The sequence below is a fragment of the Anguilla anguilla genome, chromosome 14 (assembly GCF_013347855.1).
Source record: "Anguilla anguilla isolate fAngAng1 chromosome 14, fAngAng1.pri, whole genome shotgun sequence".
In the NCBI taxonomy this organism is placed as follows: domain Eukaryota; kingdom Metazoa; phylum Chordata; class Actinopteri; order Anguilliformes; family Anguillidae; genus Anguilla; species Anguilla anguilla.
In genome coordinates this window covers 32,324,902-32,347,194 of record NC_049214.1, presented here as the reverse complement: position 1 = coordinate 32,347,194, position 22,293 = coordinate 32,324,902, and the positions used below count along the sequence as shown (strand labels likewise).

The window sequence follows — 22,293 nt, the reverse complement described above, 5'->3', positions numbered from 1 at the left end:
TTAAATATCCTTTCATTTGGGCTGTAAAATGAAATCCTTTCATTAGTGTTGGAGTAAGATTAATTGTGACAGTCGACATCAATTATTTTATACTGGAATACATAAATGGTCAATTGTGTACATGTACGCTCCAAAATGTAATAAATATACTGCAATATATTGTATCTAGAACTGTCAGAAAATATTTCACAGCAATGTATTTAATCTTGGAATGGCAGTAGATTGTATATTTGCCCAAACTAAAGTGTTGCAATGACTATTCTGACCTGTATGTACTTGTATTTAAATGTATTGCAGTATATTCTGTTTATATTACGGTTAGCCATGATTGTTGCATTTATCAGATAAATGGGAAGAAGTGCTTTTCCTGGACAGTACATAATGATCTCCTCCTTGCTCTGATCAGGCAGAACCACTCAGCCGGAAGTGAAATCGCTACATGCGCTAAAAAGGAAGGAGCCGTGTGTGACAGTCTGCGGTGGGAAGAGCAGGTCCAGTTAGCCTGTAGATCAGTCGGGATGGCTTTCTGATGCTGCCTGAAGGGATGACGGCGTCAGCACAAACCCAGAGCATCGCTCAGACAGCCCTTAAAGGACCTCCCGACTCGCAGCTGCCAAAGTCTAGAGAACGCCTAGTCAGCACAAATAAATGCAGACGTGTCAAAAGCAGACCCAAGCAGAAAACGTTCCTGGGTTGTCCTGCAGTGTAACCGCAGAGAGGTTCTGATTATTTATTTATTTTATTTTTTATTTTGTTTCATGTGGATTTCCTTTCCACAGTCTGAGGCCATGGCGGTCTTCTGAGAAGCCTTCTCCACCAAGGGGAATCACTTCAGTGGAAAAGGGAACTGGGGTGGCAGCAAAACGAGTTGGTTTGCAAACCTTTTCCAAGTTCGGACAGTCAGAAGAAAAAAAAAAACCCAAGATGGGAGAAGACAGCCTAAAATGAAGACTGAGAACTGAGGACCAAAGAGGACATTCTGACCAGCACAATCCCCTATTTGCTGAGGATGTTGTTAACAGGACATCCACAGAAGACAGAACTGAGGCAAATTCATTACAGGTTTCTAAAAGAAGAAAAAGAGGAGAAAGTGATAAACTCAGGAACGGATCAGCAGTTGGGAATGGAGGAATCGGAAGACACTGGTGAAGGTTATATCTGCAAAGTTTACAGTTCAGATTGTGCAAATTCATCTGGGAGATGTCTGATAAAAATACTGAAAATGCATAATTACAAAGAAATATTTTTGTACCATCTATTCTAGTGGGAGTTTTGGGGCCAGTGAAGAGAATGCAGAGGCTGTTACAGAAAGAAGTAAGCCTAAAGGAGCGTTTCTATGTTACAATAATAGTGTAATATGTACTTTTTAAAGGTAAAAATGCTTATCATTGCTATGATAAGCAGCACTGCAGCATTATTGGTGACACTGATGTTTTTCACTTTTTTTTTTTTTGAGTGCAAGTTGTTCTGGAAAATAATTTCTGCCAAGTGCCCGTAATATAATTTCAGGAAAAAAAAACTGAGTCTGTTTTCTGGCCTTTTCCAATACAAGCATTGTTGAAGGTTGTGGTGAATGGGGTAGTTTCATAAATGAGGTTTCAGGAACACAAAAATGCAACGAGTGAAAGTCAGCTGCAAATCACTTATTTGGACCAATCAACATGCAGCAGAACAGACTGGCTATAATCAGTGTGTCACTGACGGCAAATGGTAGCTTCATACATTTTGGTTTCATGAAGCCAGGGCTAATTAAAGTGTTGTGGCCTCTAGACTCTAACATAACCTGAGTTCAATGCCTGTGGTGTCTTCATACACCAACACAGAATTTAGCAACTTTATTTTAGCCGTATAATGTCATGGTTTTTGGCCTCTTTCGTAGGCATATTCTTTATCCTATTGTTTGAGATTTTGAAATCAGCCAGTATACAATGAAAAGTACATTTGAGAGCCCGAGGTTGTTGTTTAGATCTAAATGTGCTATATTTGTTTCTGTTAAAATTCTAATATAAAGTGAGATAATCTGTTCATGTCTATACCATCACAACATAGGAGCAAAGTAAAGTGGAAATCGTTTCTACACGGAAGATTTAGCAGATGCACCCTCGTTACAACCACGGATCAAAATAAACGGTTGCTCCTTGGTCAAGAATTTATTCAGTAATTGGAGTACTTTGTAAGTGTTTTGCTTTGATTAATTCAAGTTGTGTGTACGTATTTACGTTCCAACAGACGTCTTATCGACACATTATTACACATCATTTAGCCAAGTCGTTTACGGTAGCCAATGTAATGCCTGTATCGGAGACTGTATCTAGCACGCAAGCAAAGCAGATTCGACGGGGTTCACACATGAACCAGTAAACAGACTATTACAGTTAAACACTCGTCGTGGTGCATTTTCTTAGCCGTGTCGCATATATCTAAGCAATAACCTAGTCGTGCAGAAGTAGAGTAGTTGAAGTGCTCATCATTTTGTTTTCCCACCAAGTAGTGACAAGAAAGTGTTCTGAAGTTAGTTTCGTTACTACCTTTGCTGATGGTGAACAGCCTTTTAAATTCTCCTCACGGCATCTTTCTTTCTGTCTTGTGTGAAGAACATGACTGAGTGGAATCCCGTGGCGAAGGTGTACGACCCTTTGAAAGCGGGGAGCATCGATGGCACAGACGTGGAGCCGCACGACCGCGCAGTGTGGAGGGCCATGCACGCCCGCTACGTTCCAAACAAGGGCGTGGTCGGAGACCCCGAACTTACGCTGTTCGTGGCGCGCCTCAACCCGCAAACCACCGAAGAGAAGGTTCGCGAGGTTTTCTCAAAGTACGGGGACATTCGCCGGCTGCGCTTGGTGAGGGACATAGTTACCGGCTTCTCCAAAGGGTACGCCTTCGTCGAGTATAAGGAGGAGCGCGCGGTCACAAAGGCGCGCCGGGACGCCAATAAATTGGTGGTGGACCAGCACGAACTGTTTGTGGATTACGAGCTGGAGCGGACCCTGAAGGGGTGGATACCTCGCCGTCAGGGCGGGGGGCTGGGAGGGAAGAAGGAGTCGGGTCAGCTAAGGTTCGGCGGGAGAGACAGACCTTTCCGGAAGCCTATCAATCTGGCACCCATGTCCGGTGACTGGGGGCAGCCTCAGGATTGGTCCGGAGACCGACGATGGGAGAGAAGTGGAGAAAAGGGGGACAGAAATAGAGACCGGGACAGGTCGCCAGTCAGGGAAAGAGACCATGAGCGGGTGAGAGAGAGACGAGAAGAACGCCATAGAGGGCGAGAACGGGACGACAGAGACCGACACAGAGAAAGAAGAGAAAGAGACAGAAGTAATGAGAGGGATATGAAGAGAGAAAAGGATGAAAGTAGGCACAGAGATAAGGACAGACACAGAGACAAGAGATGAGCTTTGTGATGTCATTTCCTGCATGTGAGCTATTGGACAATAGACTTGGTATCTAACTTATTTACTACTTAACACCCTCTTTTAAATGGATGTCAAGTGCTCAACCAGGACTTGGGTAAAATCGTTTTTAACGAATAGTTGAGTAGGAAATTAAACCCAGCAATAAAGATTGTTTGCAATAAATGTTTTTTTGTTGATGTCTTTGCATGGAATTTGTACAGCAAGGCAGCCATTTGAAACTTCCCTGGGTAACACAGTAGTCCAGTCTACTGGACTATCCAAGTTTTATCTTTTCCTAACCAAACATCTTAAAAAGTGTCCATGTCAGCATGGCATAAAGCAACATTGTGTGAATTCCCAACGTTTGAGCCTTTTTGTAAGAAACGCTGCCAAAGGATGACAATTGAAAGATCCAGTCCATTACATTATGATTCCTTGGCAGACACTCTAATGCAGATTGACTTACAAAAGTGAGTCAGTTAGTGTCATGAATAGTAGTGACATCACAGAGAAGGCACAGAAAGCCCATTTTTAAAAAGATAAAGCCAGCTGATCAAACCAACTATTAGTACTGTAAACATAAATACCACTACATAGCTATACTAATAACATTACTATCCCCTGAGGAAATTCAGAATGAATGAGGATCACTGAATGATTGAACAGATCCATACATACATTCTTGTAGACATCAAGGAGTGATTGCAACTAATATAGTAGGAATTTAACCCCCCCCCCCCCCCCCAGACCACAGAACCAATTACATCTAGAACAGCTGCTGTTTATCTCACACATTAGAAGTAGCTGTTCCAGGTCGCGTGCAGTTCTGTGGCCCTGGGGACTCATCGTGTCTGCAGGACCCTCCGTGGCCATTTCTCGTCCTGATGTTTAAACCTGAGGGCAAAACTCCTGGTAAATCGGTTGGGTTGAATTTTCCCCTCTGTGTTTCACAAGTGTGGTTATGACACACAAAAAGTCATTTGGGGTAAACGCAGTAAGTGCTTTATTGAGCAGGCATGACTGACACAAATACTGCACTGCACTGGGGGCGGGCTCATGAACAGCAGTCTTAAATATCAACCAATGTCCTGAATACAAAAACAGTGACGCAGAGTCAAAGCAAAGCATTTTTAAGTGGCACTGAAATCACAGACTGCTGTATTGCATAAATAAAACTCAGCTATTTTTTTCTTAAAACACAGCAAAATAGAAAGCAAGAGGAACAACACGTCAGTGTTTTCTTAAATGAGATCAAAGCAGGCCAAGTGCAAGCTTAATTCCAAGCAATCAGAGAGTAGCGTTCCCTTTAAATAGGAATTCCAGTATCAGTGTCATCCATCATTAAAATCCCTTTCCCACAAAAAAATGCTGCCTTATTTGCGTGTAACAGAAGTTTAAAGCAATAACCTGTCTCTCACCTTCACATGTCTGTTCACAGTAATGGGCTGCCTTGTCATTCTCTATGCTAAAATATGTTTGGGAACCAGCCACTTTAAAAATGTCACCCCTTTACACAATGCACATGTATTAGCTTGGGTGGCATGACAGCATGTTTTAGAAACAGGGATTGCAGCTACAAGGTTGCAAGTTCAATTCCCAGGTGGGGGCACTGCCATTGTACTCTTCAGGGAGATACTTAACAGGAACGACTTCAGTAAAATAGCTAAATGCTGAAATGTAAATGTAATTTTGCTCAGGAGCTGAGAAGCCTCAGAAGAGGACAGGCTAGGGTTATATGCATGAAGACAGCACAGGATCTGTCTGTCAATTCCAGGCATATAAGACAGGACCTCAGGCCTCAACACATGTCCATACGTCTTTACGGACAGCCAGAAACAGAGGGAACAGTTTTTGAGCTTCTTTGGTTGTATAAGGGACATTTTTTCCACTCATATATTCTTCGAGAGATTCCTGCTACAGTACTAGTCCTTGGTGTGGCACACGATGCGGACCCGAGTCCCAGCCAGTGCCATTTTGGGGCTGCGGTTTTTTGGGGGCGATGCATAACTGGCCAAGGAGGGAGGGGTTCCGTGAGCAGGTAACCCCCCACCTCATTAGTCCAGCAGGGGTGCACAACCAGGGCTGATCCGTTTCAGAATTTTTTTTGCCAACTTCTCTGCTCTTAATTATTTAATCAGATCAATCACATCTTGATCTGACATTTGTAGAAGCACCAGCTATAGAAGCAGACTGCAAGTTGTGCACCCCTGAATTAGAGACAACTGGTCACCCTGGTGCCTACCACCGGCCTGCCCCAGCAGCAGGAGGCAGAGTTGGGTTCAGCTCCAGGACACAGCGCTGGATTTAGCTCCAGGACACAGAGCTGGATTCAGCTCCAGGACACAGAGCTGGGTTCAGCTCCAGGACACAGAGCTGGGTTCAGCTCCAGGAGACAGAGCTGGATTCAGCTCCGGGAGACAGAGCTGGATTCAGCTCCAGGACACAGAGCTGGATTCAGCTCCAGGACACAGAGCTGGATTCAGCTCCAGGACACAGAGCTGGATTCAGCTCCAGGACACAGAGCTGGGTTCAGCTCCAGGAGACAGAGCTGGATTCAGCTCCGGGAGACAGAGCTGGATTCAGCCCCAGGACACAGCTGGATTCAGCCCCAGGACACAGCTGGATTCAGCTCCGGGACACAGAGCTGGATTCAGCTCCAGGACACAGAGCTGGATTCAGCTCCAGGACACAGAGCTGGGTTCAGCTCCGGGACACAGAGCTGGGGTCAGTTCCATTAAAGTTCAGTCAATTCATGACATGAACTGGAAAAATCCTCATAGAACAGTGGTCCTCAGTCCTGGTCCTGGACAGCCATGGGGTCTGCTTGTTTTTGTTGTAACTCAGCACTTGAGTAGCACAGCAATTGATCAGTTAAAGCAGATGATTACACAGCTGACTCAGGTCACATGGCGTCTTGGGTCTGAATCGGTTGCTGATCTCAAGGTGGAAACAAACACCAGCAGGTTCTGTGGCTCTTCCACCTTAAGATCAGCAGCGATGATAACTGAGGATGATAACTGATGAAAATTGAGGATAATTCATGAGAAAATTGCTGTCATGGATATAATTTTACATTCATGAACTGAATCAAAATCAATTTCCTGGACCGACTCAACAGAAAAATGAACTGAGGCCTGCCATGGCAGAAGTGTAGTCCCCAGCACAATGCCTCCACAATTCAAACCTCGGAGACAAGAGAACAGCCTTCAGAGGATGTACACGCGAGCCCGGCCATTCATGAAATCAGCACACAAGTTTTAAAAAAGGATATATAGTTGTTCAAAAATAGTTTTGCCATCACATTCCATTTTGTAAGGTACAAACATATATTTACTCCAAACCTCGGAAGTTGCCTGAAAATGCATGAAATCGGTATGTGTTTGTCACACACACCACCCCCACTCACTCACAGAGTTAGCATTTCATGTTCACACTCATTCTGAGGTGTGGATAATGCATGGGACACGGTGTGCTTTGTTGTACACATCATTTAAATACACCATGTAAAACACCACTGGATAAAAGTCACATCAGTCCAGTTCCTTTCAAGGAAAAGCCCATCAGGGTGAAGTTATAGTGAAGATACAACCCCACGCCATGGCTGTGGGGCTCCCTGGTGTAGAATTAATGAGTACAGGGTGAGGCGACTGTTGCGTATTGCCTTGTTCACAGCTTGTTTGGATGAGGTCAAGACTATGCTTTTATTTCTTGGTTAAGTAGCTCTCCTTCAGGCCCTGTTTTGTCTCTCTCCTCACGCTACGCACTCTCCTGGTTCATCTCCACACCCTCCTCTCCCTCAATCTTGCCCAAGCCTTTAATAAAACTTGTGACAGAACTTTTCTTAATACATTTCTTTCCCAGTGGCGCTCCCAAATTCCATCCTACTTTTCTAAAGGACACAGAGCGCCGCAGCTTTTTCACACTTCCCGTCCGTCTGCACCGCGCAGCGGAGCCACCCTCTGGAGCACCTTGGACCTGCGGCCTGGCTACTGCCTTACGACCAGACTCCTGTAGGGCTCGCATTCATTCACAGACAGAAGCTCGCCGGCTCGTGTCTCTCTCGCTCTCATATTACCCACAATGCACCTGCGATGCTGCACACTGATGCCACGTTTCAGGGGTCCATATGCCCCAGCGTCATATGGACACGTTCACCCTCATCTTCACACACCTTTAGACCAACCAGAGCTGATCATTTTTTGTTTTTTTAAAATTCTAATAGTGCTATTAAAGCTGCCCGATGACTCACCACTCCACGCCCTGCCCCCTTGTGGTGGCTCCTATTGTTTACGGCGGGGGAGGGGTAGGATATGGATGGGGGCGGGGGGTTGTATAGAAGGGGACCCTAATAATGTGAATGTGGGGCAGGGTCAGAGGTCACAGCGAACCACACGTCCTGTTGGTTTCCGTGGCTACAGGTGTTGCAAGGCCTCCTGGGCCTGCTCTGTGTACACGTCATCCTTCCCCGCCCACGAGCTCAAACTGTCGTCCAATCGGGCGTTCCTCTGGGAGCTCCGCCTCTTGTCTCGCGAGAAGAAACTAAACCTGGAAAGCAGGAGGAAGAGGAGGAGGAAGGCTTTAACTTGGCCTCATTAAGGGAACTGTACAGGTGAACAAAATTTCTCTGGAATTTTCACTGCCGTAATTCCCTCCATCCATCCATGGTCTATACCCACTTATCCTGAGCAGGTCGCAGGGGGTTCTGGGTCCTATCCCAATGTGCATTGGGTGAGAGGCAGGAATACACCCTGGACAGGCCGCCAATCTATCGCAGGGGACTGTCGTAATTGTACATCGCACATGGCTATTAAAAAACTTCTGGCCAGCTTATAATTGAGTTTTTAACTTTAATACCAAAAGCAATTACATAACATGAACTCTAATCTAATACTCTAGTATTCAAATTCAGGCAACAGGACAGGGCGAGTGGGAGATTGAATGCATTCTAAACAGCACAAAGCGAGTGAATCTAAGAAGGTATCTATGGGTCACTGCTGCAAGCAGTAATAAGAGAAAAGACTACTGAGGAGTTTACATGTGCTTATTTTAATTGATTTTGTAATTGTACCCCACATACAACTGTTGTTGTACCCCACATACAACATATTTTTCTCTATTAAAAAAAAAAAAACTTTGGAATTATATTTTGTAAGCAGGGCTGCTCTGAAACAGAAACCTGGTATCAGGACCACCCTGAATAAACTACAGTCAATAAAAAAGTATAAACAACTGTTAATGGAAACTGCACTAAAGAGTACTAAAGGAAAGGGATTCTAGGAAGCGTGCACTGCTAGATTTTAAAAGCTTTTACACAGATACTGCTGAGGAGTTTCTCACCTCAAAGGAAAATCTTTGACCGATTGCAAGCAGGCAGACAAAACAGCAAACAATCATCTCAGAATGACAGTCAGTAAATGCCAGTGAATCAGATTGATGTGCACATGTAACGCCACTGGAGACTGACCTACCAATGGAAACACCCCATGTTTTTGGTTGGTTGGCCAATCAGAACTCAAGGCTGGGCAAGGTCAAAGGTCAAAGTATGTGAGGTGAAGCTGCAGCAGAGGAGTCTTTTCTACTCACAGGCGTTTGATCCCTGACTCTGGTTGGGCGTTGGGGAGGGGGCGGGCCCGTGGCACGAGGGAGGGATTTGGCGTGGAGGGTCCGGTCTCTTCCTCTGGATCCTCACTGATGAGAAAGATAAACTGTTCTGATGACAGCCCGACCAGTGAAACATCAGTCTGTGTTTTAACTGCTCTGTGGTATTTTAAAGGACTATGGATGAGGGATCTGTGTTATGAGAACCTGTGCTTTAAAATCTTGTGTTAGAAGAACCCGTTTTCAGAAGATGCACAATGTATGGTAAATACAGGACTGCTACGTATCCTGGCCAACCAGCTATCAGGATTACCCTTTAATAAATAAAATTCAAACTGAAGGTGCTAGCTGTTGGCTTTATGAGTTTGACACAGTTATAGATGCTTTATGAGTGTGACACAGTTATAGAGGCTTTATAAGTGTGACACAGTTATAGAGGCTTTATGAGTGTGACACAGTTATAGATGCTTTATGAGTGTGACACATTTATAGAGGCTTTATAAGTGTGACACAGTTACAGAGGCTTTATGAGTGTGACACAGTTATAGAGGCTTTATGAGTGTGACACAGTTATAGATGATTTATGAGTGTGACACAGTTATAGAGGCTTTATGAGTGTGACACAGTTATAGAGGCTTTATGAGTGTGACACAGTTATAGATGCTTTATGAGTGTGGCAGTTATAGAGGCTTTATGAGTGTGACACAGTTATAGATGCTATCTGAGTGTGGCACAGTTATAGATGCTTTATGAGTGTGACACAGTTATAGAGGCTTTATGAGTGTGACACAGTTATAGATGCTTTATGAGTGTGGCAGTTATAGAGGCTTTATGAGTGTGACACAGTTATAGATGCTATCTGAGTGTGGCACAGTTATAGATGCTTTATGAGTGTGACACAGTTATAGAGGCTTTATGAGTGTGACACAGTTATAGATGCTTTATGAGTGTGGCAGTTATAGAGGCTTTATGAGTGTGACATAGTTATAGATGCTTTATGAGTGTGACACAGTTATAGAGGCTTTATGAGTGTGACACAGTTATAGAGGCTTTATGAGTGTGACACAGTTATAGATGCTATCTGTGGGGTCAATGCTGGGCTGTAACGCCATGGCTTTTGAGATCTATAAAGACATCGGGCACTACAAACACTGCAGTGAGGGGACAGGTGCTCTGCAGTGGGGCAGGGGAAACGCCTGCCCTTTACCTTCGGTAATACGCAAGCTCCTCCTGCAGCATGAACACTTTGGCTTTCAGCTCGTTCCTCTCATGCAGGACGTCCCGCAGCTCCTGGAGTGTGAAGCGGGGCCGGTTGTGGTCTTTTGGGTCAAGAGCGCCCCTCTCGCCTGCCTGGTCTTCCTCACACAGCGCCTCCTGTTGGAAAGGACGCAGAACTGCAGGTGAGATGCATGGCGCTGCGACTTGCAGAAGAAGAATGAGGTGTTTCATGAAACCAAAGTGGGCGGAGCTATATAAGCCATCAGTCACTTCATTAGTTACTAATTTTAACTAATGACTGTTTTTGCTGAATCTTTTGATTGGTTTAAAGAAGTCTATGATTGACAGTTCATGGTCTCTTCACCCATTTTGGAGTCCACCGAAGCGCACTCTGTTACTACATCTCCCATCGTGCATCTGCATGCATGCTGATCTCTAAACACCATTTGGGAAGCACATTCAAACCCCAGGTTAGCTGTTAATACAAATCACCACCAATACTTAATCTGAATAAAATTCCAATAATAACATCAAGTTTTTTTGTAATGACACTGCAATCTATTTCTTCTGTGGCACAGTGATAAGTTGGTACACATGTATCCTCTGATGCAACAAAGACAGTTCCTGGTGCTTCCACATGGGGGCGCTCACTGTATGTGGTTACACGTGGCACAGCAACAGTAACTCAAGCAGACAACACAGGCAGCTGATAAACTAGCGCTCTCATTGGTTTGTTTTATTTCAGCAGTTTCCTGTTTCATGGCTCAACTGGCATGCTTTCAACTGAAGCAAAGCGCAGGTTAAAATAAGGTCGTCAGTTGTCATGGGAGACGGAGCTTTCATGAAATCATACATGGGTGGGGGCAACTGTGTACTATCACTGACTCGCTGATTTGAGCCAATCATTGTGTTTTGCAGTGGACAGCAAAACCTTCTGATTGGTTCAAACAGGCCAGCGACTGATCCAAAAAATAGGGCTTTTTTAAAACCTCCCTCTCCCATCGCCAGTTTTCGCCCAAATCCTTTCACACGAACCAGCGCAATGGCGGCTTTTGTAGCAAGAAGGTCCGAGTGGCACAGCGTCGATAAGGATCCAAAACACTTTCTCATACGTGAGATGAACTAGCGAGCAACAAAGGGTTAGGATCACAGCACACCACTCTGTCATCAACCTGTTGCTAGGGAGGGGTTTACCCATAGCAACATCGCCTCCTCCTCCACCTCCTCATCATCATCATCCCCAGCACCTCCCTCCTGCTCCTCAGAGCCCCTGTTCATAAATTGGGGAAAGGGGGAGAGGCGCCCCTCTGGTTCAAAATGCTCCATCAGGGTTTGGGGTGGGTCTCTGTGGTCTGACATAAGCAGACTCTGGCTTCCTGTAGCTGCTACTTTTGAGAGCTGGGCAAACAAACAAAACAAAACAAAAAAAATGAGGGACATGTGGTGGAACAGTCATAGCACTGAAAAACAAAGGTCACGCAAAGTCACTCCCTCATATTAAAGAAAAGGTCAGTGCTCGGCCAATATTGTTTGAATCGTTGCTTTTTCCCTTTGCAAATTTGTCTCAGAAAATTTATTTTGGTGATCATCATCAAACTCGCTACACCGTGTTCGCGCATAGTTATGAACAGGTGCATTCATCATGAGTCAAAGTTACAGACAAAAGATGACTGAATTTCAGGTCTTAAACTAGCTGCACGGTATTCCTTCAGTGAAATTCTAAATATAATATTCCATGCTGGGAATGTACATTTCTAAAAAGGAAAAGCAACAGAAGATTTATTTAGCATATTTCACCATGATATTCACTTTTAACATTTCTGCTAGGGTTTTTATACCATCTCTCTTTTATACAAAAGAATTCATTAATTCCCTTTGTGTAATTTGTCAACCCTCGTACCGTGGATGTGAAATGACTGGTTTGATTACATTTTAATTATTGACAAAATAACATATTAAAGTCAAAATGATAAATGAGGTTCCTTCAGAAACAGCTTGGCACATATACTGTCTTCCCATACAAGCAGGAAAAAAAAGTTGGACAACAGTTTTCTTTTTCCATTTTGTATTTTTGCCTCCCAAACAAAAACCAAAATGCTACCGAGAAACATAGAAGAGGTGCATTTGGTACACTGGTCTTCAAAATAACCGCAGCACCGCAAACACAAAATCGGCAGAATTGGCGTAAGCAGGGGTCATGCTGCTTTGATATCATTATCGGCCAGCAGACACGTTTGCAGTGAAGGCGGGCCCGTCTCAGAGCTGGGCGCTGAACGGGCCGCGTGCCCAGCTGTCGGGCCTGTTCACTGAGGGTTCTGTCACACGGCCACTCACACGCTGGATGACTCACGCGCTGGACTGGTCTGTCTGTGAAAATCCTCATCGCTGGGCTCAGACTACAGCCAAGCGTTTCTCCCAGCCTGCGGGCACTGGCATTTAACACATCTGTCTATTGACTTTAATAACGATGACATCACCATCATCACCACCATCGTCGTGATCATCATTATTATTTTCATTATTATTACTATTATTATTGTGTGGAAGTTTTTACATAAAATTACTGACTGTTTTTTTTTTTTTTGAGGTCCGTGGCAGCAAATTTAAAAATTTCTATGACAGGTAGCTTGCACTAAAACCCATCCAATGAAGCAAAGTGAGATTTTCCTCCATTGGCTTCTGGTGTAAAGCCAAGATTCCTGACAGCCAATCACTCTTCTTTAACTTGCATGCGGAGATCTACCCGGTAACACTGAAAGTGGCAGCCGGCCTGCCTTTTCTCTCCTTTATTTAAAGTGTGAATAGATAGTTTATGAGGCTCAGTGTGGAGGGGGCTCCTCAGTACAGGGGCGGAGCCTCAGTACCTCAGCCACATTTCCCACCCTGTCTCTCCAATCATCTCCCACTTCAAACGGCTGAATTAACTCCTCACTCGTGTGACGAGTGTTACGGCACAAAATGGATGCCATAGACCTTCCAGGCGAGTGCTGTGTACCCCCCAGATGGGTGCCACATGCTGGCGATGAGCTGATGGGTGAGTCACTTGCCCAAGAGAATCTGAATGGGGGGGGGGGGGGTCAGAGCCTAGAGTACTATAAACATCTCATCACATCTATAGAGACAGTTAGGGTCTGAATAGTTGGTATTTCCTGATATTAATCGGGAGAAAAATTAGGAACAATATCATCCCTGTATCAAATGGGGAGAGAGAAAGAAAAACAGAGAGGGGGGAGAAAGAGAGAGAAAGAAAAAAAGAGGGAGAAAAATAGAAAGGAAAAGAAAGAGTGAAAGAGAGAGAGAGACGCTGGTGTCGCTCTACCTTAGCTGGAGCGGGCGGCTCCTCGCCGTTGTAGTTGGGCGCCCCCTGCTGGTGCTGGCGCAGCTCGCCCACCTCCTGCCGCAGGCTGGCCAGCTCCTGCTGCTGTGCCTGGGCGGAGGCCTCCAGCTCCACCTTCTGCTCGATCAGCGCCTTGCCCTGCGCCTCCACCACTGTCATCCTGTGCCGCAGGTCCTGGTTGATCTTCATCAGCCGGCTCTGCTGCTGCTGGAGCTGTGGGGGAAGGGGAGGGGGCAAAGCACCGAATCAGAACAGCCAATTAGAGCACCCAATCAGAGCGGCCAATCAGAGCCAGAGTATCCAATCAGAGCACCCAATCAGAGCGGCCAACCAGAGTACCCAATCAGAGTGACCAATCAGAGTACCCAATCACAGTGGCCAACCAGAGGACCTAATCAGAGCGGCTAATCGGAGTACCCAATCAGAGCACACAAACACAACGGCCAATCAGAGTGGCCAAATATATATGATACACATTCATACGCTACATTTCCAAAAGTATGTGGACACCTGAACATCACACCCATATGTACTGGTTGAACATCTCATTCCAAAACTATGGGCATTAATATTACATTACATTACATTACAGGCATTTGGCAGACGCTCTTATCCAGAGCGACGTACAACAAATATGGAGTTGAAGCCCCCCTCTGCTGCTATAACAGCCTCCACTCTTCTGGGAAGGCTTTCCAATAGATTTTGGAAAATGGCTGCAGGGATTTGCTTCCATTCCACCACAAGAGCATTTAGTGAGGTTGGGCACTGATGCTGGGCGTAAGGCCTGGCTCACAGTCGGCATTCCAATTAATCCCAAAGGTGTTTGATGGGGTAAAGGTTAGGGCAGACCAAGAACAGATTATTTTTACATGCAACACGCTTCAGCATTCGGAAGTCCTCTTCTGTGAGCCAGTGTGGCCTACCGCTTCGTGGCTGCGCTGCTGCTGCTCCTAGACGTTTCCACTTCACAATAACAGCACTTACCATTACCCGGGGCAGCGCCAGCACGGCAAAAATCTGACAAAGTGACTTGTGGTAAAGGTGGCATCCTATGACAATGCCACGTAGAAAGTCACTGAGCTGTTCAGCACGACGTATTCTACTGCCAATGTTTGTCTATGGAGATTGCACGGCTGTGTTTGATGTTACGCACCTGTTAGCAATGGGTGTGGCTGAAGAGCTCACTGACTTTCAACGTGGCGCTGTCATAGGATGCCACCTTTCCAGCAAGTGAATTCATCAAAAGCTGACTACCGAGTTCCAGACTGCCTCTGGGAGCAACGAAAGCACAAGAACTGTTCGTCAAGAGCTTCATGAAATGGGTTTCCATGGCCGAACTGCCACACACAAGCCTAAGGTCACCATGCGCAAAGCCAAGCGTCGGCTGGAGTGATGTAAAGCACACCACCACTGGACTCTGGAGAGTTCTCTGGAGTGATGAATCATGCTTCACTATCTGGCAGTCTGACGGATGAATCCGGGTCTTAGCGAATGCCAAGAGAACCTGCCAAAATGCATAGTGCCAACTGTAAAGCTTGGTGGAGGAGGAATGGGACTGTTTGTCATGGTTTGGGCTAGGCTCCTTAATGCTATGGCATACAATGACAGTCTAAAGAATTTTGCGCTTCCAACTTCATGGCAACAGTTTGGGGAAGGCCTTGCCTATTTCAGCATGATAATGCCCCCTGGCACAAAGTGAGGTCCATAAAGATATGGTTTGCCAAGTTTGGTGTGAAAAAACTTGACTGGCCTGCACAGAGCCCTGACCTCAACCCCATCGAACACCTTTGGGATCAATTGGAATGCCGACTGCAAGCCAGGCCTTTATCGCCCCACAACATCAGTGCCCAAACTCACTCATGCTCTTGCGGCTGAATGGAAATGAATCCCCACAGCCACGTTCCAAAATCAAGTGGAAAGCCTTCCCAGAAGAGTGGAGACCGTTACAGCAGCAAAGGGTCCAACTCCATATTAATGCCCATGGTTTTGGAATGAGACGTTCAAAAAGCACATACAGGTGTGATGTTCAGGTGTTCACACACCTTTGGCAATGAAGTGTATAAAATAATAATGATACATAATGATAATTACATTTATATAATGTAATTTACGCATTTGATCTGATGTGAATGTGTTTCAAAGCAACAGGCTGGTGGGTGGGGCCTTACTGCCTCAACGTCCTCGTTCTTCAGCGTCAGCTCCCGGTCCTTCGCACGGATCTCATCTCGCTGCTTGTCCACGACCTCCTTCAGCTTCTTCATCACCTGTCTCTCCCTCTCCGACATACCTGGCGGCCACAGCAACCAGACGGATGCGTCACATGACCATGCCAAATTCCCCGCCATTAAATTCATTTTACAGACACTCCTACCCACAGCAACTAACATACTGTAACATACAGTACACTGCTGCAATACAGACCAGTTAATTACATTATTTCAGTTATGGCATTGCACAGCTGGACACTGTGCTGTGTGACACTGTGCTTGGAATAACGTACTGGGCTGCACTGTGGTATGTATGAGTGCCAGTCAAAAACATGTCCTCTGCCAATCAGACAGGGCAGTGGGCATGTTCTCATGGCGAAGCCAGATTTGGGTGCTGTATGACATCCTGATTTAGAGTCCCAGCCCTCTGTGTGTTTATATAGATCCTGAGAGGAGCCCAGCCGGGTTTAAAATAGCCCCTAACCTCTCACCATGAAGAGCAGCACACACACACATACAAGCACACACACATGCTTACCCAAACATACACATACGCACACTCACATACACACAAACTTACAAACACACACACTCTCTCTCTCTCTCTCTCTCTCTCTCACACACACACACACACACACTCTGTCTTAGAAATACACACATACACACTCTCTCTCTCTATCTCTCTCACACACACACACACACACTTAATCCCCACCCCTCACCTGGCCCCACCTAGCACCTCAGGGCTGCATATGAGATCTCTGATATTCCACACAGCATCGTTTCCATTTACAAAGCAGTCTACTGTGCTTTTCTCCTCAATGCTCAGGAAATCAATGTTCCAAGTTAATCAAGATAATCAAATGTGCCAAGACTGAAAACCTTGTGGGAATGGGGGAATCCATGGGGGAATCGATTCACACGCCGCGTCCTGATTCTCTGCGATACTGCGCAATCCCCATCACCTGACGATGCAGATTTGTGAGTGAGGGATTCCTGGGTCTTTGGGGTCTTTGTAGATGCAGCTGGGCCTGTTCAAAGGGCCGGAAAATAAGGCCATTCAGCCCCCACTGCTGCAGCACGAGGGGCGGAGTGACAGAGGAGCTCTTTATCAGGGCCAACCGGCCGCCCCAGCACTAACGCTTACCAGCCAGGCCTCACTCGCAGAGAAGGGCAGCTTGTGTGTGTGTGTGTGTGTGTGCGTGTGTATCTGTGTGTGTCTGTGTGTGTGTGTGTGTATGTGTGTGTGTGTGTGTGTGTGTGTGTGTGTGTGTGCTTGTGAGTGTGAGTGTGTGTGTATCTGTGTGTGTGTGTGTGCTTGTGAGTGTGAGTGTGTATGTGTGTGTGTGTGAGAGTGTGTATGTGTGTGCGTGTGTATCTGTGTGTGTGTGTGTGTGTGAGTGTGTATGTGTGTGTGTGTGTGTGTGTGTGTGTGCGTGTGTATCTGTGTGTGTGTGTGCGTGCAAGTGAGTGCGTATGTGTGTGCGTGTGTATCTGTGTGTGTGTGTGTGTGAGTGTGTATGTGTGTGCGTGTGTATCTGTGTGTGTGTGTGCGTGCAAGTGAGTGCGTATGTGTGTGCGTGTGTATCTGTGTGTATGTGTGTGCTTGTGAGTGTGAGTGTGTATGTGTGTGCGTGTGTATCTGTGTGTGTGTGTGCGTGTGAGTGCGTATGTGTGTGTGTCTGTGTAAGTATATCTGTGTAAGTGTGTCTGTATGTGTGTGTGTCTGTGTGTGTATGCATGTGTCTGTGTGTATGCACGTGCAAGTGTATGTGTTTGCGTGCGTGTGTGTGAGCACGTGTATGTCTGAGAGAGAGAGACAGTTTGTGCGAATGGGCGGCCATCATAAGTAGCCCTCTCTCTTCACTCTTATTATTCAGGACAATGAACTGACAATGACATTACCCACAAATCCCTGCTTCCCCTGCGGGGACCGAAACAAAGGACAAACGCTGATCAATACAGCCTGTCTCATCCCCTAGGCCCTGCCCCCACACACAAACACCACCCCCCACGTGTGTGTGTGTCTCCCCACAGTGATCACAAACACAGGCACTGCTGCAGCACTATTTCAGCCAAACTCCCCCCTCCCCTTCCCCTCTCAACAGGGTTCAACTCACAGTTATTGTTTCTAAGAAGAACGACCAGCGCCAGCCTTCTGAGGGGGGGGGGGGGGCGGAGGCAGAGTTGGACTAAGTGGCCACATGCTAGGCAGAGTTGGGCTAAGTGGCCACATGCTAGGCAGAGTGGGGCTCAGAGGCTACACGCTAGGTGGAGTGGGGCTAAGTGGCCGCACACTAGGCAGAGGGGCGCTAAGCAGGCACGTGCTAGGCCACCATGCCGTCCCGAGGGTGGCCCGGGCACATCGAGCCGCTTCACACCGACCAAAACCAGGAGAAGGCTTGCCCATGTGGGCTAGCCAGCCTCAGACATGACCCAGTCCGGAGCTCAGTCAGACAAGTTAGAACGTTCATTTCCAACTGAACACTGAAATTCATTTTTCACTTTCCAGTACACAACTGAAAATGAACACCACAGAACACGCCTGGTAGGACCTAAAGAACACGTACCGACTCATTGGTCCTCATAAGACACATTTATACGTTTCTGGTACTGTCCAAAACAAAAAAAAACAAAAAAAGAAAAAAAAAGAAATTCCCTGGATTTCTGTTTTATCACAGAACTATCCTGCTTTCCAAGCGGCTTTTGTGTGAGTTTAGTTGGTCTGCGGCCCGGACGATCTAAACTAAGAGATCACATGACCAGAATGTTGGTGGGCTGCTGTTGTTGTTTTTTTTTTTTTTTTGCTTTGGGCTGATGGGAGGAGGAGGGAGCTGCACTCTGTCCTGGGCCACAATCGTTTTTATTGGCTCCCCCGGATGAGTGACAGAGAGGGGAATTCCACAGGGAGTAAACAAGACCTCAGCTTCCAGCATGTTAGCCTCAGCCCAGACAGAGGAAGGGTATGTTTGTACACACTGAGAACATCAGAGGAATGTGCGCACAGCCCTTCAATTCATTCACATGACAGTCCCACCCCCCCACCCCCCAACCCCCAACCCCCACCCCCCAGCAGAATATCTCACTCCCATTTTTCAGGACTGGATGGTATAGAAACATACATTTCTGTCAGTAATTCATCGCAGTGCCAACTACAGCAGTCATACTACACACAATATTGAGAGCGTATTAGCATTACGTATTCGGCCTAATCATTTTCACACAGTGTAATTTCCAAAGACAAAGTCTGGAAATCTACAGTCCATATATTTACATTGGCCAGCTAAACTAATTCTATTATGCACTTCTTTAAAAGCAGACATGGGCCGGTGTTAGATGTTAACAGTAATAAAGTGTCAGGATCCAGTAATGCATTATATTAATGGCTGACAACAAGCAAGCTGGGAATACATCAAGCCAACAGACACTCAATAGTCTGCCGACAACAGGCAGGGTCCTGTAGGCACTGGTCAGGAGTGACTGACGGTCGCCTCCTGTTTTGCACTGATTTGCATTCCTCGCTTGAGGCATGCAAACAAAACCACAGTGAAGGCCGAGGACTCGCCTCGTCTGGTGTACACACAGCAAGGGAACAGACAGCGAGAGAACAGCGAAGATGATGTCCGAGTCCAAGTCCCAACGTAACCTGCAGTTTGCACTGCCGTTATATTACCTTACAGGCATTTAGCAGACGCTCTTATCCAGAGCAACTTTCACAACTTTTACATTGTATTTTTCTCTGCACCCTTAGCTGGATATATACTGAGGCAATGCAGGCAAGTGCCTTGCTGAAGGGTACAATGGCAGCGTCCTACCTGGGAACTGAACCTGTGACCTTTAGGTTACAAGACCAGCTCCTTACCCACTATGCCACACCGCCACCAGTTATCAAACGTGGCCTTGTTGTTTTGCGATGGAGAACAAAAAGAAAACAGAAAATGCGTATGAGGTGTTAAGCCACGGCTGCTACAATGACAAGCACAGGGTGCCTTCAGGAACGTGTGTCGCAAACTGGGGGGAGGAGAGAAGGCAGGTTTTCAAGTTTCTCCTGGACGCTCCCCACCCAGTTTTACACGTTGGAAGAGTTCGCAACTCCTCTGATACAGCGGCAGAGTTTGCATAGTACCTTCCTGTCTCTGCAGGTCCTCCTCACTCATGGGGGAGTCTTTGAGGGACAGGTTGCTGAGCAGGGCCTTGTTCTCCTCCTGCAGCTGGGCGATCTGCGTCAGCAGGTCCTGGGCCTCTCCTCTCCACACATCCTCCACCAGCTCCAGCTCCTGGACCCAATAGACCGCAGCTCAAACCAAGGGGTCAATGCACTAACAGACACATGCATGCCAAATCAATTAATTCCCATTGAATTAATTTAACTAGGACGCCCAGCTCAGCAAAAAAATAATATGAGACACTAGAACAGAATAGAATAAAGTTCAAAACAATAGAGTGTACACAATATCACACACAGTGTACACACACTCACACTCATCAACATACAGTGCCCATAATACACCTTGCAACTGATAGTAAATCTGAATTTAGCTAAACCTGTTAGCAGTTTATCTAAACTTAGTTAAACCTGTCAGCTCTCTCAATTACGAATAGATTTCACCATCAATATTTTAATGCTGTCTTTTTAAAATATATTTGAAATATAATTTTGTAATGGCTGCACTCGTAAAGAAATTAGAAAATATATTTGAATAAAATACATGACGAGTATGTCGTAAAAATTCACAAAATGAGGTATATAAAGTATATAATATACATTTTAATATAATATGAATATAATATAGGCCTACCATACTATATATCGACATAATATAGCCTAGGCCTACGTATATATAGCGGTTATAACGGGTCCACGGTTTATTCTGGCTTTCAAAATTAGTCTCAACATTAGTTCCAAAATTTAAAATGAGAAAAGATATCCCGGAGCGATAGTACCTTCTCAGGTACATAACGTGGGCCAACTTTAAAAACAATTTTAAGTATGTCGATGCAAAAATGGATCTGGTTTCAAGAACAAGCGCCTGAATAGGTTTCTTTACCAACTTGTTTTTTTTTAAATTAGCTTTACATTTAGTAGCTACAGTATAGCAGTGTTTTAACGACGTATTGTGATTACAGTAAAAACAGTTACAGTTTGGTTAATTCGGTAAAACATGATACAAAACACTAACAACTATAAACTAACACACATTTTGCGTTGTTGTCATGTGTCAAGTTCTGTTAAGACAGAGTTTAGATGACCACTGTGACTACAGTGTATCCGTTTGTAGTTTGTAACAGCGAACTCTGCAGAGCTCGCGCCAGGCGTGGACAATAATACATTTCGCCAAAATCTTCTTATGCATCCACTGCTGGTAGGTCCTAAAAATATAGTATGACTCAACTCATGCGCTTTTGTCGCCGCGGCTCAGTCTGGCGGATGAAATCGAACGCCCAGTTAGGAGAGGGGAGGGGGAGAATGGAACGGCTGGGATGTCTGGCATGATGGTACAGCCTAAACAGAGCGGCGCAATTTCCCTTTTACTGACAATACCGCACCTTTTTGTGTTTCTTTTCTTTTTCCAGTCGGTCCATTCGTTCCAGGCGCAGTCTGTCCAGTTCCAGCCGCAGCTCCTCGGTTTCAGGGCTGATGCTATTTCGGCTAACCAGCACCTCCAGGATTTCCAGTACCCGCACCACTTTAGGCATCAGACGTGACAACACCTCGCACCCATACTGGTCAATTATACGCTCGAACTCTTGTCCCACGACCGCGGCGATGTCGTACACGTCCATTACCGTCAAATCCGAGGCATTCTTCTCTAACGCGGTCCCGAAATCTTCCATGGCTAGCGTCCTGTCTGTGCAGTTCCTGTTCTCCTGTTATTTCCTTCGCCACAACCCGAAGTTCCTTGACTTTGCTAAGTTAAGCGCGTCGCATGAATGTAAACTCCTGCCGAGATTTCCCACCCATTTACTCACTGCAGTGTAGAAATCACCGAGGTTACTATCAGTGACATCTGTCCGTTAACCGCAGCCATTTTGTCACTGATTTAAGATTAATTAGATAAAAACGCCGGCAGTCCCATTTGGCATCTACAGTTTTCGGTGTCCTAATCTCTGGACATATTGCAGTCAATGTACTGCGCATGTCAGAATTTCAGACGCACGGAAGAGGTCGCTGCTGTTGTCATTTAGGAGCGCAACATTACAAAAAACGTACAATGGAAAATCTATACCCGAAAATTCCCCTGTATGCATGTCCGGACACTCAAGCTAATGTACTGCAATCAGAACCAAGATTTGTCACATAAATCAATTTCCGCAAACGATCAGAAAGATGATATTGTAACCTCACACGAAAGGTCAATTGAATATATTTTTCTTCATGGTAATGGATTAGTGAAGAGTATTTCCTTTTCATTTTCGCCACAGAACAGAAATGCATTTGACTTTAGGCAGTTACCATGAGTTTAAGATTCAACTTAAGTAAAATTATTATTTAAAAAAACATATAGCAATTAAAAAATATACATTTTATTGTCTCCTC

The 22,293-nt window shown here is 45.6% G+C and overlaps 2 protein-coding genes across 4 annotated transcripts; one reads left to right on the top strand and one right to left on the bottom strand.

Annotated features, from left to right (window-relative positions):
• Nucleotides 1-790: 790 nt before the first annotated feature.
• On the top strand, nt 791-3,592 carry snrnp35 (small nuclear ribonucleoprotein 35 (U11/U12)). Of its 2 annotated transcripts, XM_035391972.1 has the most exons (3): nt 791-1,314; nt 2,050-2,173; nt 2,595-3,592. In XM_035391972.1, the coding sequence occupies exon 3, from the start codon at nt 2,598-2,600 to the stop codon at nt 3,393-3,395; it is 798 nt and encodes a 265-aa protein (XP_035247863.1). In that variant the 5' UTR covers nt 791-1,314; nt 2,050-2,173; nt 2,595-2,597; the 3' UTR covers nt 3,396-3,592. The 2 variants fall into 2 exon arrangements, with proteins under 2 accessions (XP_035247863.1, XP_035247864.1); XM_035391973.1 differs by lacking the exon at nt 791-1,314 and having other exon boundaries at nt 1,749-2,173.
• Nucleotides 3,593-6,014: 2,422 nt separating this feature from the next.
• rilpl1 (Rab interacting lysosomal protein-like 1) lies at nt 6,015-21,906 on the bottom strand. Of its 2 annotated transcripts, XM_035389921.1 has the most exons (7): nt 21,303-21,904; nt 19,882-20,032; nt 15,717-15,835; nt 13,531-13,761; nt 10,201-10,367; nt 8,979-9,083; nt 6,015-7,940 (listed from the first exon to the last, which is right to left on the bottom strand). In XM_035389921.1, the coding sequence occupies exons 1-7, from the start codon at nt 21,588-21,590 to the stop codon at nt 7,808-7,810; spliced, it is 1,194 nt and encodes a 397-aa protein (XP_035245812.1). In that variant the 5' UTR covers nt 21,591-21,904; the 3' UTR covers nt 6,015-7,807. The 2 variants fall into 2 exon arrangements, with proteins under 2 accessions (XP_035245812.1, XP_035245813.1); XM_035389922.1 differs by lacking the exons at nt 6,015-7,940; nt 8,979-9,083; nt 10,201-10,367 and adding an exon at nt 11,364-11,609 and having other exon boundaries at nt 21,303-21,906.
• Between the last annotated feature and the right edge of the window lie 387 nt (nt 21,907-22,293).

Excerpts from the sequence above, each read along its gene's own strand:
- rilpl1 (XM_035389921.1), bottom strand. The coding sequence starts at position 21,590 with ATGGAAGATTTCGGGACCGCGTTAGAGAAGAATGCCTCGGATTTGACG. Across the intron at positions 13,762-15,716 it reads AGAACGAGGACGTTGAGGCA|CTCCAGCAGCAGCAGAGCCG; the intron begins GTAAGGCCCCAC and ends CTTCCCCCACAG. Across the intron at positions 10,368-13,530 it reads AGCCGCCCGCTCCAGCTAAG|GAGGCGCTGTGTGAGGAAGA; the intron begins GTAGAGCGACAC and ends CCTTTCCAACAG.
- snrnp35 (XM_035391972.1), top strand. The coding sequence starts at position 2,598 with ATGACTGAGTGGAATCCCGTGGCGAAGGTGTACGACCCTTTGAAAGCG.